An 18,529-nucleotide genomic window follows, 5' to 3' on the forward strand; every position below is an offset into this window, starting at 1 on the left:
GTATATGGGGAAACAAAGTAGCACCAACGGTGCACCCTCAGCGGCACTAGGGCGGCCGGGTGCAGGGTGCTGTTTTGACGTTGGGCACCCTGTTGGTTTCAATGGGGAACCTCCGGTTTGCAAAGACACTACAAGCTCAGGGACAAAGGTCTTCTGGGTGCGACCACCACTTCGAGAGGTAAAGTTGGGAAGTTAGTTTGGGCACACAAGGCCATGGGGGCTTCGGGTGTTGGGGTGCCTTTTGAGGTCGGATCTTCTTACCAGCTCCTTGTTGCGGTTAGTGAGGCCTTCTGGATTTAGGCTGCAGGCATCAGCTTGAGGTAGGTCAGGGGGACCTCCTCGTGGTGTTTGCCCACTCAAGCTCAGGCTGTGGACGGCAGGTGCAGAGTGGGGCGGATCCGCAGTGTCTGGCCGCAGCAAGAGGTTGCAGATCAACAAATACGGTGTTCACAGGACACGGTTTTTGTGCTCTCAGGCAGGTCCGCTGGGATTTTCGAGGTTGCTGGCTGCAGGACACACTGGGATTTCGCAGGAGCAGGTTCGAGGTGGAGACAGGCCGGTAGGGCTGGGGCCAAGTCAGTGGACGTGTTAGCTTCGGCACAGCTGTTCGGTACTTCTTTTCTTGTTGCAGGTTCTTGTCTGAGGAAGCAAGGTTCAGGGGTGCCCCTAAATACTAGATTTAGGGGTGTTACAGGTAGGTAAAAAGGCAGAGACCAATAGGTCCCTTCCCTAGGATGGGTACACCTCCTATTATGCCACCCCCCAGTGGGAGGGGGGCATGAGCCTGTCCCTAGTTGGCTGAGTCCCTCCTCCCCCTCAAGATGGCATGTACTGAGAGTTGTGCTTCACCTCGCCTCCCCCACCTGAGTGGTGGAGTTGTCAGAGGTGGACACACCTCTCTTCCTCACTTGTTTTTCCTGCCGGTTCTCCCGCCCAAAGTTTGGGTCAGAACCAGTGGGGACCAGTTGCTGAGAGCAGCCTGGAGAAGCTCAAAGTCGGCAAGCCTTTGAAGCTTCCTCTTCGTGAACCCTGCCCAGCCTGGGGGAGGAGGATTGGCACCTCGTCCCAGGATGTGCATTGTTTCAGGCCCCCGAGAGCAGCAGGCTCTCGGCCCAGGGGTCCAGAAACCTGTCTGGTAGTCGCAGTTGAAAGCAGCCACTCAGCTTGGACACTAGTGGTAGGTTAGTTTTTTTTCCGTTCAAACTCCTTTTTATTTTAGAAGAGGAGTGGTATCATGAGTACAGCAATACGCCTACAACCCTGGTATGGGCCAGCTGCATGATTGGGCTAGTGTTCAATATGCATAGTGAAGGCATCATTTGGCATTGCAGTTATGTTGGATTACACAGCAAATCGCTTACAACCCACACTGGGGCCGGCCACGTAACGGGACAGCTGTAGCAAGAAAAGGCTATGATAGGACTTCGGCATGTACGTAGAACAGAGATAATCAAACCAACTCTAACAGGAACAGAGGGGCAGTAAGGGAAGTAGGAGGGAAAGAGAGAGGGCCCCGGGGGGCAAGGTGTAGGAGAGGGGTAGAGGTACTGCGATCGAGAAGAGAGTGCTGAGCAAGTAGTGCAGGGAGTTGGGAAATAAGACCCAATATACAGTGCACTTTCAATATGTCTAATTTGGGTAGCCTTGAATGGACAGTTTGTTGTATGACTTTGTTTATCTCTTTTGAGCGATGTCCATTGCACATCAGCTCGTTGGGTCAAGCAGTGGCCAATGATCATGAAATGACCTCTAGGAGTGCCCATTACATAAGGGTACCAATCCAGCTTCAAGGATATGTCTGCTCCTGTTAGTGATATGGTGTGGCCGGGCATAACAACAAAGGCCGGCCTCCTGTGTGCACTATTGCGTGTTGCAGCTATGGTTGAAATAATCATCAAACAGCCAATGCCCCGAGCCAGCCCCTACCACTGCAGAGGCAAGCCCACGAGGCACCGCTGACTGGTTTGCTTACAGAAGAAACCCAACCACAGCAGATAGCAGTGTGTCGAGTACAAGAAAGCAAAGGGGAGGAGAAAGAAGAGACATAGTGCAGAATAGAGAGGAGTAGAGAAGGCGGGCGAGAGATAGGGTCGAAGGCATGGCGGAGAAGAAGGCGGGGGGTAGAGGACTGATGCTGCAAAAGCTGTGGAGATAGGGCGCGCCAGCGCCACTGTGCAAGGGGCCGCCAACAAACTCTAGGGGCGTGCGTTTCAGGATCAGCATTGGATATGGCAATGGGAAAATGGAGGCCCCATAAGTGGGGGGAGGGAAGAAAGACAGATGTTACCCGGAATACAACTCCGGTTGGACCAGCTGTGAGCTTCCTGGACCTATCTGTGTCTAGAGGGGAAATAGCATCGTCCAAGAGGCAGAGGGCCCTCGGCCTCGGGGGGGGGGGGGGGTTTGAGCCTAGCATATTCCTGCAGACCTAAGCGATCCACCAGCAGAGGGCCCCACAATTTAGTAAACTTACCGTTCGAGGCATATGAGCTGCAGATCACACTTAGAATAAGATCGCCATCTGGTGTTGGGCTCGGATGATTGCAGGTTGTTGTTGTCTTCCGACGAAGCCTTTTGGTCACGAGATAGGTGACTTCTCCTCTGAACAGTGCGCATGGGCATCCACTCCATCCTCAGGTTGTTTTTTTCCGCCATTGGGTTCGGATGAACTTTTCCACTCCGGCTGAAAACTTCTAAAAACCAAGCTTTTGAAGCGAAAAACCATTTACATACTTCAACGCGACGTCTAAATTCAATCGGACCGGTTCCGGATACGGCTCATGGAAAGGACACCTTTTAAAAAAAAATGCCCCCAATGTGGAGCTAAGTTCCCCCACAGTGACCACCACGCGGTCTGCAACCTGTGCCTCTCGCCGGACCACAACGAATCCAGCTGTCCAGCCTGCGCCGCATTCCGATCCAAGAAAACCATCCGGGACCGAAGAGCTCGCCGCCATATCATGGCCAGACCGGCTCCAGAACCAGAGGACATCTTTGATCAGGGCCCCGATGTCCCGGAAGAAGATTCCGAGGAACTCCAAATTATATCCGAAGCGGACGACTCCGATGACCCCAGCACTCCGGGGCAACGCGTGAGTACCAGTGCCCCTACCCCAACCCCCCCAAAAAAGGCATTGGTCAAGACTCCGCCAGCTGGCCCCAGTCGCGACCGTAAACTGACTTCAGAAGCCCCGCCCTCGGGCTCGGCTCCGAAGAAGTATAAGCCTACAGGTGGCTCGGGCTCGAGCAAACCACATGTTATAGTACCCACAGTACCTTCGGCACCGAAGACTCAATACCTCTCGGCACCGAAGCAGGCTCCGATACCCTCGATACCGAAACCATCGAGGCCTATTGACAAACCGGCATCTAAAGCTCCCTTCTCGGCACCGAAATCTCCACCGGCAACGAAAGTTCTTCGGCACCGTAATCATCATCGGCACAGAAACCATCATCGGTATTATAACAACTGTCTAAAGTCCAAAAAGACTCTACCGATCATCCAAAACATAGATCGGAACCGAAAAAATCGACACAAAAGCCACTTGCGGACAATGAAGAACTTTTTCACCCTGATCCAACGCAAAAAAGGATTTATATCAATCCAAAAACTGGACATGTCACCGCTGTGCCATACAAGAAAAGGAAGCTGGACACAACACCTGCTCCAGCTCCCATAAAGACGAAGGACTCCGCCACCTCACCCATTCGTCCTTCCTCTCCTATACCACCTGTCACCCCACCCCCCCTGCCTCCACCTCCTTTTCCTCTACCATCTCCTTCACATACACCACCTCCACAGGATGATGATGATGCCTTAGGGGGAGGGGGTGGTCCGGATGACCTTAATGATCCTAATGACCTTAATGATCCTAATGATCCTTTCACACTTCCGGATACGGTACGCTTAGACGACTGGGCTTACTCTCTACCTGATATTCCTGATCCTACTACATACCCCTCAAAACCCTCACCTCCAGATGACCACCTAGGGTTTGGGCAGCTGATAAACAGGGCAGCGCTTTTCCATGGCGTCACCATGCATTCAGATACACCAGAAGAAGACTTTCTTTTAGACACATTCGAACAGTCTCAAAAATCAGGTCAAATCTTGCCCATGATTAAGGGAGTCATAAAACACGCCACAGAGGTTTTTAAAGACCCCGTCAGAGCTAGGGTTCTAAACCCTCGAATTGAAAAAAAATATAGACCTGCCCCACAAGATCCCGCTTACATTAAAGCACAGCTCCCTCTAGACTCTTTAGTAGTTTCAAACGCAAGAAAGCGGGCTAACTCCCAAACAGGAGACCTCGGGCAAAAGAGTTGCAGCACAAGCTGCTAACCATTGGCGTATTGCCAACACACAAGCCCTATTAGCCCGATATGATAGGGCTCATTATGATCAGTTAGAAGATCTTTTACAACACCTACCAGATCAGTACAAATCCCAGGCTAATGACCTCATACAAGAGGGAAAACTCCTATCTAACGCATCAATTAAATGTGCACTAGACGCCGCGGACACTGCTTCTAGGGCGCTCAACATAAGCATACTTCTTAGACGCCATGCATGGTTACGTATTTCAGGCTTTAAGCCAGAAGTACAAACAACAATACTTGGCCAACCATTCAGCCAAGAGCAACTATTTGGACCCGCAGTAGATACTGCACTTGAAAAGATGAAAAAAGATAACGAGACTGCTAAATCAATGGGAGCATTACAGTCTCCACAACCACAAGGCTCCTTTCGACGCTCCTTCTATAGGGGAGCCTCCAAAACTACTGGAACAGACACCTCCTCCACTTTGTAAACCTCCGCGCAAACAACCCCCAACAGAGGATATTTTAGAGGAGGATATAGGGGAAACAACACCAAGGGCCGAGGTCGTGGCAATACCAACACCCGCACCTCTCCAGCCACTAAACAGTGATTTGCCTCCACTCCCCCCAGACCATTCCACTCCAGTCGGGGGAAGACTCCAACAGTTCCTACCTGTCTGGAATTCCATTACAACAGACAAGTGGATAAGACAAATTATCCAGTTTGGTTACTGCCTCGAACTCACAAACGCCCCCCCCCCACCCCCCACCCCACTCCACACATACCTCCCAAACACCGTCCAATGTCACCACACCATCTTACACTCCTCAAACAAGAAATTCAGTCCTTGCTTCAAAAACACGCAATGGAACCAGTTCCACTCCAACATCAGGAGTATATTCTCTATTCTTCCTAATCCCCAAAAAGGACGAGACGTTAAGGCCCATACTCAACCTCAGACTCCTAAATCAGTACATACACTCGGATCACTTCCATATGATCACTCTTCAACAAGTGCTCCCACTAATTCAACAAGACGATTTCCTTGCCACATTAGACCTCAAGGACGCATACTTTCACATCCCCATGCATCCTGCTCACAGGAAGTACCTAAGATTTGTGGTAGACGGACAGCAGTATCAGTTTACGGTCCTCCCATTCGGAGTAACAACTGCACCCAGGGTATTCACCAAATGCCTAGCAGTAGTAGCAGCGCATCTCGGGAGACAACAAATCCAGGTCTTCCCATATCTCGACGATTGGCTCATAAAAGCCAATACTTTCGGCAAATGCGTTCTCCACACTCACCACACTATTCAAACCTTACACAACTTGGGATTTACCATCAACTATCCCAAATCTCAACTGCAACCCTCCCACATACATATATATCTGGGGGCCACCATAAATACCTCCAAGGCCATAGCTTATCCCAGCACAGCCAGGATACCCAACATACAAAACCTCATCTTAAAATTTCAAACTCAATACTCTCTTCCAGCAAGAGTGTTTATGCAACTATTAGGCATGATGGCGTCCTGCATCTCCATTGTGCCTCACGTACGACTTCAAATGCGTCCCTTGCAAGAATGTCTAGCACAACAGTGGAACCAGGTTCACGGACAACTTACCGATCTGGTGTTGGTGGACAGTCGCTCACTTCGCTCACTGAAATGGTGGAACACCATCAACCTGTCCAAAGGGCGACCGTTCTTAGAGCCTCTTCCACAAGTAGTGCTGACAACCGACGCATCTCTCACAGGGTGGGGAGCCCATCTCCTACAACACACCACTCAGAGCAAATGGACCACTCAACAAAAACTGCTCCATATCAATCACCTAGAACTTCTAGCGGTGTTCCTAGCACTGAAATCTTTTCAATTACATCTAAGGAACAAAACTGTCCTCATTCGCACAGACAACATGACAACCATGTATTACATACAAAAACAGGGGGGGGACACATTCTCTCCAACTGTCCCAACTAGCACAGAACATTTGGAGATGAGCAATTCCCCAAAACATCTACCTGCTAGCGGAACACCTTCCAGGGGTTCACAACCAGATTGGCGATCTCCTAAGACGACAGACCCAACAAATCCACGAATGAGAATTACACCCCAAAGTCCTACTCCCATTCTTCCAAAAATGGGGCCAACCAGACAAACCTGTTCGCCACACACAAACGCAAAATGCCCAACCTTCGCCGCCAGGTTTCCACACCCACAGTCGAAGGGCAATGCAATATGGATGAACTGGTCAGGCAGATTTGCGTACGCTTTTCCGCCTCTCCCACTCATTCAATTTGTGGTACGCAAGCTCAAACAACAGTCTCTAAAACTGATACTAGTAGCTCCCACTTGGGCACGTCAACCCTGGTTCACGACACTTCTGGAACTCTCCCTAGTTCCACATCAAAACTGCGCCTTTCCCCGGCCTTATTAACCCAGAACCATGGAGAAATCAGACAACCAGATCCACAACAACTGAACTTGGCGATCTGGCTCCTGAAGTCTTAGAGTTCGGTTACCTCAATCTACCACCAGACTGTATGAATATTATAAAAGAAGCTAGAAGACCTACTACTAGGGCATGTTATGCTGCAAAATGGAAAAGATTTGCCATTTACTGCACTAACAATAATATACGTCCACTGGATGCTTCCATCCAAAACATCATTTGCTATTTACTACACTTGCAAAGATGCAATTTAGCGTATTCATCCATACGTCTACACCTAGCGGCGTTAGCAGCCTACTTACAAAATCGACAACACTCGTCACTATGTAAAGTGCCAGCGATCAAAGCCTTCATGGAAGGTCTTAAAAGGATTATTCCTCCCAGATTACCACCTTCTCCAGTGTGAAATCTAAATATTGTTCTAACTAGGCTCATGGGCCCCCCATTTGAACATATGCATAAATGTGAACTGCAATTCCTTATATGGAAAGTGACTTTCTTTATTGCAATCACATCCCTGCGAAGGGTAAGTGAGATACAGGCCTTAACTCTTGAAGAACCATTCCTACAACTACATCGTAACAAAGTGGTTCTTAGAACAAACCCAAAATTCCTACCAAAAGTCATTTCCCCTTTCCATCTTAACCAATCAGTCGAGCTGCCAGTCTTCATCTGAAAGAAACAAGTTAGTTAGATTCCTCACCTTAGAATACCCCCAGGCGTCAGACTGGATCCGGAAGATTTTTCGTCAGCAATACCCCTTGCGCGTCGCTAGGCGTCGTCTGCGGCTTCGGCGTCGTGCGCCGGAATGACGTCGTCGGAGTACTTAGACGCAGCCCTCGCGCGCTGACGTCAGTTCTTCTTTTTTCCGCGCCAGTAAGTGCAGATCCGGGAGAGCTACCCCTTTAGTCACTTTTTGACTAACTTTTTCGATCCTTTTTGATCTTGTCTCGACTCCGGTGCCGGTAGGATGCCTGGTTTTAAAGCCTGTGCTGACTGCAGCCGCTTGATGTCGGTTATGGACCATCACCGCCGGTGCCTTTACTGCTTGGGCCTCGACCACGACGCGGCGTCGTGTGCGGACTGCAAGGCCCTGACCTCGAAGGCTAGACGGGAGCGGTCCTGTAAGCTTCTCGAGGATCGCCACTCGGCTCCGCGCCCCTCTCGATTCCGGTCCAGGAGGAGGTCCAAGGATCGGTCGCGGAGCCGCAGCCGACGTCATCATCGATCGTCTGGCTCCAAGTCTTCGGGTAAGTCGAAGCACTCCAAGAAGTCTAAGAGGCGACACCGCTCTTCGGACTCCCCTCGCCGGTCGCGCGACTCTGCCGAGGTTCAGGGTGGTTCCACCCCCGCGGCTCCAGCGGAGCCGCAGGCGCCGCGCAAGTCCCCATACCCGCCGGTCCCTGGGACTGACACGACGCCGGCGGAAGTCAGTGCCTTCCTCTCGGCCATGAGGAACCTGGCTCCGCCGTCGACGCCCGCTGGCGCGCCTTCGGGCCCCGCGGACCCGACTGGGCAACCTTGCCTGCCGGCGGCGCCGTCGACGGCTCCGGCCTCGACGCCGCAAGCACCCGAGGGACCCGTTCCCGAGTCCCCGCCGACGCCGGTCGACCTCGTCACGCCTCCTCCGCCGGCGTCTACACCAGTTCCACCCCCGACGCCGGCTCCGCTCGGCGTCAAGCCCCGGTCTGGGCCCGGCGCTGTTACGGCGTTGATGGACGCCGCGTTCGGCGCCGCTGGAGACACATTTTGTCTATCGCCCAGCTCCGATCCTTCCTCCTGCATACCAGGAATCGGATGATGGGGGCGAATGGGAGGGATCCGAGGATCCTATAGCCGCACAGGCTCAACTGTCACAGGACTGGGCAGATGAACTGGGGGAGGCCAGTAGTCTGGATACCTCTCCAGACACTGGATTCATCTCTCCTCCGACTGTGGCTTCGGAGGAGGGTGCTGCTTTCTCTGTGGTGCTGCGCAAGGCGGCCGCAGCCCTTGGGCTCGAGCTACCTGCCATGGCTGTGAGGACTAACATCCTCACTGAGGTGCTTCAGTCTGCAGCAAGCTCCACTGAGCCTCTGCTGCCATTCAATGAGGCCCTCACTGACGTTCTGCAGGGCACCTGGTCCAAGCCCTCCACAGTCCCTCCTGTGGACAGGAACGTCGCCAGGCGCCACCGTCCTGCTCCGGGCGACCCCAGTTTTCTGTCCCAACACCCTACCCCCGAGAGCCTGGTTATCCAGGCCTCTACCTCCCAATCCTCCTTCCCGACCGCTCCGCCGGACCGGGATTCCATGAGACTGGAACAGTTCGGCAAAAAGCTGTTCTCCTCCCTTAGTTTGGGCCTGCGGTCTTTGAACACCGCCTGCCTCTTGGACCGTTATTCCCACTCTCTGTGGGATACGGTGGAGGACGTGCTGCCCCTGTGTCCGGAGGAGGTCCAGACACGACTTACCCAGGCTCTGGCCGATGGGAGGGATGCAGCACGACATGCTGTCAGATGTGGGCTTGACACTACGGACTCGCTGGGTAGGGCGATTTCTACCTCGGTGGCGCTTAGACGTCACGCCTGGCTGCGGTCCACGTCTTTTTCGGGCGATGTCCAGAGCACCCTCATGGACATACCCTTTGATGGCACTCGCCTATTCGGCGAGAAAGCGGACAGTGCGCTGAATCGCTTTAAGGACTCCCGGGCTACGGCCAAGTCCTTGGGCCTCTCGGCCCCGCGGTCGCAAACTTCCGCCTTTCGCCCCTTTCGTGGCCAAGGAAGGGGTGCCTCCTCACGTACGCCTAGCCACCAGCTGCAGAACCAACCTGCGCGCGGTCGCGGACGTGGTTTCCGCCGAGGCGGTTCTGGAGGACGACGCGGTCAGCCCACATCCACCCCAGCAGCATCCGCCTCAAAGCCTTCCTAGTCCGAGCTTTCAGGCCCATTCCACGCCAGTGGGCGGCAGAGTTCGCCATCACCTGCTCCACTGGCGGTCCATCACATCGGACAGGTGGGTGCTGCAAATCGTCCGAAGGGGCTACTCCCTCCCCTTCGAGACGACCCCTCCAGCCATGCCACCGCAGCACCACCGTATCTCGGGGGATCATTTGAATCTTCTCCACGAGGAAGTTTCGGCCCTCTTGGCCAAGGGGGCCGTTGAGCGCGTTCCGAGCCCAGAAGTAGGTTGTGGTTGTTATTCCCACTACTTTCTGGTTCCCAAGAAGGGCAAAGGGGGCCTACGCCCTATCTTGGACCTCCGGAACGTCAATGCCTTCCTCCTGAAGGAAAGGTTCAAGATGTTAACTTTGGCTCAGGTTCTAGCTGCCCTAGACCCTGGAGACTGGTTGGTAGCGTTGGACTTGCAGGACGCATATTTCCACATCCCCGTCCTGCCGGCGTTACCTGCGGTTCACGGTGGGCCAAGAGCACTTTCAGTTTACCATGCTCCCCTTCGGCCTCACCAGTGCCCCTCGGGTGTTCACGAAAGTGATGGCGGTGGTCGCAGCTCATCTGCGCAGAGCAGGGGTTCCAGTCTTCCCCTATCTCGACGACTGGTTGTTGAAGGCGGGCTCGCCCCAGGCAGTCGTCTCCCACCTTCAGACTACGGCGGATCTCCTGCATTTGCTGGGATTTTCCATCAACGTGCCGAAGTCACACCTGAGTCCCTCTCAGAAGCTCCTCTTCATCGGAGCGGTTCTCGATTCGGCGCAGTTCCGGGTCTATCCGCCGGAACAGCGGGTCCGGGATATTCAGGCCCTGATTCCCATCTTTCGGCCTCTAGCCTGGGTTTCGGTCAGGCTAGTGTTGCGGCTTCTGGGGCTGATGGCCTCCTGCATCCTACTAGTGCATCACGCCAGGCGGCGCATGCGGGCTCTGCAGTGGGACCTGAAGTTTCAGTGGGCCCAGCATCACGGCAACCTGTCCGACCATGTCTTGATCTCGGAGGGCACTGCACAGCAGTTGCAGTGGTGGCTCACGGACCGCGATTGGGTCAAGGGCAAGAGCCTCTCCCTTCCCCAACCGGAGCATGTCGTAGTGACGGATGCGTCCCTCCTGGCATGGGGTGGCCATATGGGAGAGGCGGAGATCAGAGGCCTCTGGTCTCCGGCGGAGTCTCGTCTCCACATCAACCTGTTGGAGTTGAGAGCGATCCGGCTTGCACTGAAAGCCTTCCTTCCCTCTGTCCGGGGAAGTGTCGTGCAGGTGTTCACAGACAACACCACCGCCATGTGGTATTGCAACAAACAGGGCGGGGTGGGGTCGTGGACCCTTTGTCAGGAGGCTCTGCGCCTCTGGACATGGCTGGAACACCAGGGCGTCACCCTGGTGGTTCAACATCTGGCGGGCTCTCTGAACGCCAGAGCAGACAAACTCAGCCGCCGTTGCATAATGGATCACGAATGGCGTCTGAACTCCGAAGTGGCGCAAGGTCTCTTTCAGCAGTGGGGAGAGCCTTGGTTAGATCTATTCGCCACCGAAGAGAACGCGCAATGTCAGCAGTTCTGCGCGTTGGAATTTCCAAGGCGGCACTCGCTCGGCGACGCTTTTCATCACGAGTGGAGTTGCGGTCTGTTGTACGCCTTTCCGCCTATACCACTTCTGCCCAGAGTGCTGAAGAAGATCAGGCGCGACCGGGCCCAAGTCATCTTGGTGGCTCCGGATTGGGCACGAAGGTACTGGTATCCCGAGCTACTCAGTATGTTGACCGATCCTCCGATACGTCTGCCCCTTCGGGAGGATCTTCTGTCGCAGCAGCAGGGGATGGTCCTCCACCCGAACCTGTCCCGCCTCCACCTCCATGCGTGGAGATTGAGCGGCGGCAGTGGATGCCATTTGACTTGCCTCCTGAAGTCTGTGATATCATTCTGGCAGCCAGGCGTCCCTCCACAAAGACGGTATACGCCTGCCGGTGGAACAAATTTGTGGCATGGTGCACAGCAAAGGCTGTGGATCCCCTTTCCGCCCCTCTTTCTGAGGTTCTCCTCTTTCTTCTTTCTTTGGCCCGGCAGGGCTCTGCCCTGGGCACCTTGAAAGGTTATCTTGCTGCCATCTCTGCCTTCTTGCGGCTTCCTGATCAGCCTTCTCTTTTCAAGTCCCCTGTAGTTACACGCTTTCTAAAAGGCATTACTCACACGTTCCCTCCTGTCCCTTTTGTAATGCCTCAGTGGGACTTGAATCTTGTTCTCACATTTCTAATGTGCGCTCCCTTTGAGCCTCTTCATAATTGTCCTCTTCGTCTGCTGACGCTTAAGACTGCTTTTCTGGTAGCCATCACCTTGGCTAGACGGGTGAGTGAGCTCCAGGCTTTATCTTCAAAGCCTCCTTTTATCTCTGTTCATCCGGACAAGGTTGTCCTTCGGCCTCGTCCCTCCTTTCTTCCGAAAGTGGTGACACCCTTTCATCTTGGGCAGTCTGTCACCTTGCCCACCTTCTTTCCGTCTCCGCACGCATCCTTCCAAAGAGGAAGAGAGGCTCCACCGTCTGGACCCAAAACGTGCGCTCTCCTTTTATCTGGACCGCACAAAGCAGTTCCGGGTGGACGACCAACTTTTCGTTGGATATGTGGGTGCTAAGAAGGGGAAAGCTGTGCACAAACAGACCATCTCTCGGTGGGTCGTTTTGTGCATCAAAATTTGTTATTCCTTGGCAAAAAAGGACCCTCCTGTTGGGCTGCGCGCCCATTCTACTCGGGCCACGGCGGCTACTACTGCTTTGGGACGAGGTGTCCCTTTGCAGGACATCTGTCAGGCGGCAATGTGGGCTTCGCTACACACGTTTGCCAGGCATTATTGCCTTGACAGCCAAGTCCGGAGGGATGGCTTCTTTGGCCGTTCTGTCCTCCAGGACTTTCTGGTGTGATCTTGGTTCGCAGACCCACCACCGGGGATGGTATTGCTTGGGTATCTATTCTAAGGTGAGGAATCTAACTAACGTGTTTCTTTCGGATGAACAAGTTACTTACCTTCGGTAACCATGTATCTCTAAGAAACATTAGTTAGTTAGATTCCTCACCGACCCACCCATCCTCCCCGTTCTGCGAACTGACATCTAGGGTTAAGGTTATCCTTTTCAGGCCCCTAGATTTTATTTTTGGCACCAGTGTCGGTCTTTGCATGGCTCTGCGTTCCTGGCGCGGAAAGCTATGTACAAGAACTGACATCAGCTCGCGAGGGCGGCGTCTAAGTACTCCGTCATTCCGGCGCACGACGCCGACGACGGACGTGGAGCCGCAGACGACGCCTAGCGACGCGCAAGGGGTATTGCTGACGAAAAATCTACCGGATCCAGTCTGACGCCTGGGGATATTCTAAGGTGAGGAATCTAACTAATGTTTCTTACAGATACATGGTTACCGAAGGTAAGTAACTTGTTCTACGGCTGTAGATGGAACAAATTTGTGGCATTGTGCTCTGGAAAGGCTGTGGATCCCCTTTCTGCCCCTTTTTCAGAGGTTCTCTTCATTCTTTCTTTCTTTGGACAAGCAGGGCTCTGCTCTGGGCACTCTTAAAGGGTACCTTTTGGCCTTTCTTCGCCTTCCTGATCAGCCTTCTCTTTTCAAGTCCCCTATTGACAGATTTCTGAAGGGCATTACTTATCTCTTTCCTCCTTTTCCTTACCAAGTGGGTCTTGAATCGTGTCCTCGCTTATCTTGTGTGCTCCCTTTGAGCCACTACATAATTGTCCTCTTCATCTCCTTACTTTGAAGACTGCTTTCTTGCTTGCAATCGCCTCTGCTCGCAGGGTGAGTGAGCTTCAGGCCTTATCTTCCATACCTCCTTTTCTTGCTGTTCATCTGGACAAAGTAGTTCTTAATAGACCCTCTTTTCTGCCCAAAATGGTTACCTCTTTTCACATAGGTCAGACCATCACATTGCCTACCTACTTCCCGCCTCCGCACCCTTCCAAAGAGAAGAGACTCCACCGTCTGGACTCTAAACTTGTGCTGTCTTTCTATCTTGACAGCACTAAAGATTTCCGGGTGGGCGATCAACTTTTCGTGGGTTATGTGGGCGTCAAAGGTCGGGCAGTGCACAAACATACCATCTCTCGGTGGGTTGTCCCATGCATTAAGATCTGCTTTTCTTTAGGTTAAAAGGAGCCTCCAGTAGGGCTGCGTGCCCACTCCACCAGGGCGATGGCAGCCACTACTGCTTTGGGACGTGGAGTTCCCTTACTTAATATCTGCCAGGCAGCCACGTGGGCCTCCTTGCACACGTTTACACTGCATTATTAAAACCAAAGGGGGGATACTGTTTCTATAGCATGGTGCAAATAGTCACCATTGCATCAAGGTGCAAAAAGTCAACTATTGATTAAAAAGGAAAATTGAAGGAAGAAAAGGAAAGGGAGAGAAATCCTAGGTAAGAGGGACCCACCAGTGAAGTGAAAGGACACATGTAGTCCTCTGTTGCCCTCACACACCCCAAGGGGTGTCATGCTTCATCATCGGGCGTTTGCTCCTCGTGGGGCCGGCGCTGCAATTCCCCACGGGTCCCCCGAAGGGTCTCTTTGTCGGAGATCTTTTAGGACTGCCGGATGGTGCATGCGGGTGTGTGGGGTGGGGGTCTAATGAGGGTCAAGGTAGTGCGTGCATAGTGATGAGTACACCGACTCATCACTATGCACGCACTACCTTGACCCCCACCCCACACACCCGCATGCACCATCCGGCAGTCCTAAAAGATCTCCGACAAAAAGACCCTTCGGGGGACCCGTGGGGAATTGCAGCGCCGGCCCCACGAGGAGCAAACGCCCGATGATGAAGCATGACACCCCTTGGGGTGTGTGAGGGCAACAGAGGACTACGTGTCCTTTCACTTCACTGGTGGGTCCCTCTTACCTAGGATTTCTCTCCCTTTCCTTTTCTTCCTTCAATTTTCCTTTTTAATCAATAGGTGACTTTTTGCACCTTGATGCAATGGTGACTATTTGCACCATGCTATAGGAACAGTATCCCCCCTTTGGTTTTGATATTGGCATATGGAGCATGGATACTGGACCTTTATTAGCTCCTGGGTCCCCCTCTTTGTTTATATACACTGCATTATTGCCTGGACAGCCAAGTCCGGAGAGACTGCTTCTTCTGCCATTCTGTTCTCCAGGACTTCCTGGTGTGAACTTTGTTCGCAGACCCACCTCCGGAGTTTGTATTGCTGGGGTATCTTTTCCAAGGTAAGGAATCTATAACTGTCTCTTTCAAATGAACAAATTACTTACCTTTCGGTAACGATGTATCTGTAAGACATGTATTCGTCCTAGATTCCTTACCGCCCCACCCATTCTCCCCATTCTGCGAACTGACTTCTAGGGATAGGGACTCCCTTGCAGGGCCCTCGTTTTGTGCACCAGTGGTCAGTGTCTTGCATGGCTTTGCGCTTCTGGTGGGGAAAGTTGTGTCAGAACTGACAACGCACAGGGGCAGCGTCTAAGACACTGCGCAGTCATCCCGGCTACCACAACAACTGACGCAGAGTCGACCAACGCCACCTATCGACACGCAGGGGTACTGCTAAGAAAAGTCTCCAGATCCAGTCTAACGCCTGGGGGCAATTCTAAGGTAAGGAATCTATAACTAATATGTCTCTTACAGATATAGCTTTACCAAAGTCAAGTAACTTGTTCTTAAAGGCCAAGATAGTTGACCGCACAGGAACAAGCTGATATGGCACTTTGATAAGAGACTGCAGAGTAGCATACCATGATCTCTATGAATGGCAATATTATCCATCAGAGCGGACATTGCACATATTGGTCCAAAATAACATGTCACAGATTACATTAGAGGACCCAGCCATTTCCCCCACACCTGCTCATGTTTTTGGTGGCAACCCCTCGCTCTAAATACCACCAGTTCCTGCTGAGCACAACAGTCTATGCCTCGCCACCATTGCACACAGGAGGGGGGACAGGGCTCTTTGCAGGTATGTCTCACTTTGCAATCAGTAGGGCTGTGCCCATGAATGCCGTCTCAGCACATGTCACAGACCCCCCTCCAGTACCTCCAGAAGAATTAGGAGGGGGTAATGAGGGACCTCCCACCCCAAAACATCTGAGATGTCTTTAGTTAATGCAGACCACTAGTGTTGCATCCTCGGGCAAGCCCACACCATATGATAGCCCGCTGGGTCAGCATCACAACGCGAGCAGTTCACCCAAGGAGAAGGCCCACTCAATGTAGATGGGTAGGCGGGAGGTCCGCAGAGTATAGATCGTATGTTTGCACTAGGCACAGCCTGGAGGAGATTGTCCGCACACTGGGGCCATCAGGGCGTCTTGCCAGTCTTATCACAGAGACCCACCCAGCCCTCCTGCGAGACTTGAGATGATATAAGCACTTAATCTTGAAGCAAGATAACCAACAAAGCACTTGTCAGTTTTTGGAAGGGTACTTGATAACTGGACTGATTATTTTTATTAAAGCTTTTGTGAAGAGAAACTGATAAATGTGGATATGTGATGTCACTTGGATTGGGTATTGTGAGCGTTTTTGTGAAAGATACTACTACTCAAATCAAGATTCAGAAAATTCGGTAGACTAATTTGTTGAGTCGAAAATATATTAAATTCTTCAAACTCTAAAGCTTTTTTACCTGTTGCACACAAAGTATGCTTCCTTCTACATGCGTGGTTTCCTCTTTCACACTTTACTTTAAATTTGTATAAGCTAGTTATTGATTAGTTGACAACGCTGATAAAAAGATAGTGGTCTGAAATTTTTATGAAATGATCTTGGTTGCTATTTGCTCCTTTATAGGAATTTGCAGGCGAAGACACATCAGATCTATTTTTGGAAGAGAGGGAGACAGCGCTTCGGCAAGCCCAGGAAGAGAAACACAAACTACAAATGTCTGTGCCGGGTATCCTCAATCCACATGAAATTCCTGAAGAAATGTGCGATTGAAAACCAAAAGCCAAGTTGCACCTTTTTTCTAAACAGCTGCTTTGTTCTTGAAGAGAACTATATCTGAATATTTGTTGACCAAAATGATGCCAATTTGTAAATTATGTCACCTAGTGGCCCTTTTTTCTTATTATGCGTTTTTTGTATAAAACAAATTCTGTGAAAAATCCTTCCACTGTTAAAAGCTTATGTTTTGGTCATCTTTATTTAGAATTGCATGGAGGTGAATTAAACATTCAAAAGATTACTTCATGCTCATTTTGAGGCTAAGCAGAGGAAAGGCAAATGGAATATAACATATATTTGTAAAGTCTGCTCTAAAAATATTTGTAATGAATACAAATTTTTAATTAGGTTAGTATTTCTTTCTAGCCTGTACTGCAGCCTAGAAGAAGAGATAAATTGCGCTAATTGTCTGAAAGGGGCTGCATTGTCTGAACAGTTATATTTTTGGACTGAATGGTATAGATGGTGAAGTGTGTTGAAGGTTGAATTGTAGGTTTGCGGCAAGATCATGTGCATATCAATATCATCCCGGTATTAAGCAAGTTCAGAAAGTGTGGGAACAGTACAGTTAGTTATTTTTACAGATTTTTTTTGTTTTGTGTGTGTGCTGTCGCTTTGCGACAACAGCTTTTTGTTTTCCTCAATGAGGAGTGTTGCTCATTTGTGAGCTTTCATTAACGAGAAGTGAAATGGTTAAAACTATTTATCCTGTTAGAATAGGCTGCATCTTTTTAACAACTCATAAAAACTCTGGCTATTGAGATGACCTGTACTAATTTACATTGTTTACCATGCTGTAGTGCTTTAAAACACTACCTAAAAGCAAAATAAACTCGGTTTACATTTGTTTTCTTTCCTGAGTTCTTTTTTAATGAGCTATGATTATTTGGCATCCTGTTATTTCCATTCCATGGAAAACCATCTCATCTCGGACTTGCCATTTTTGGTGCTGCAGTGTAACGTTAAAACCACAGCAAATTGAATCTACAGCCTGGACTATTTGAAACAATTGTATACGTATTTACATTGCCGAAAAACAGTTAACAATTCAGGTTGTTAGTGGAGGCAGTGCAATAGATAACTACAGCAGTATACAAATAAATGAAATACTTAAGGAATAGTTTTATAGTTTGCTAAATTAAGCATTACAGTTGTGAAATGTACTTGAGCATACAATTCAGTAAACTGCCTTATTTAACTTGAAAACAACTTTTTAAATTATTTTTTTTAAATGCTATACTTTTATTCCAGACAAACATTCGTTATTTGTCTAACCTGGGATTGCTAATGCTTACAGTTTTGGCATGCAGTTCTATAATAGGACTGCCTTGCTTCATGTATATTACAAAAGTACACAAATCTCTTGATATTTTAAAGAAAATGAGGTTGTATAGTGTGATCTTTTTGATATGAAAATTGAATATTGTAGTTATTTTTTGTATTGTGCATGTAATTTTAAAATGCTAATTAAAGTTCATAAGCCAGATTCCAAAACTCAAATGTATGTTTGTTTAAAGTTGAACCATTGAAGTGTACTGCAAATTGTTTGGATGGGAGAATGCTCATGTAAAGTGTGCTCTATTTTATTTTTCATGAGATTGAGTGGTATAGCCTTGCTTTACAGTAAGGCTGTGGAGTAAAAAATATATAGCAGAAGTTAATTTTAAAAAAAAAATGCTTTTTTGAACTGTTTTCAGACAACCATTTCATTGAAACTTCAACTTTCAACAGAAACTTTAGGAAACCAAAGAGGGGGAGAGGTATAGTCCCTGGGAGACCAGAGTGTAAGTTCCTGCAAATGCCATGACCACTGATGCAGTCACAGTGAACTGTGAGACCATCATTTTATTAATGC

General features: G+C 50.3%; 1 protein-coding gene across 1 annotated transcript in view; it reads left to right on the plus strand.

Moving 5' to 3' along the window:
• The window catches only part of XPO1 (exportin 1), a 908,600-nt gene extending 890,440 nt beyond the window's left edge, over positions 1 to 18,160 (plus strand). Inside the window, exon 25 of the mRNA XM_085612347.1 lies at positions 16,522 to 18,160. Within this exon, the coding sequence (XP_085468473.1) occupies positions 16,522 to 16,668 (147 nt within the window). The 3' untranslated portion in view covers positions 16,669 to 18,160. The remainder of the gene's footprint in view (positions 1 to 16,521) is intronic.
• The last annotated feature ends 369 nt before the right edge of the window (positions 18,161 to 18,529 follow it).

The sequence above is a fragment of the Triturus cristatus genome, chromosome 6 (assembly GCF_964204655.1).
Source record: "Triturus cristatus chromosome 6, aTriCri1.1, whole genome shotgun sequence".
NCBI lineage: Eukaryota > Metazoa > Chordata > Amphibia > Caudata > Salamandridae > Triturus > Triturus cristatus.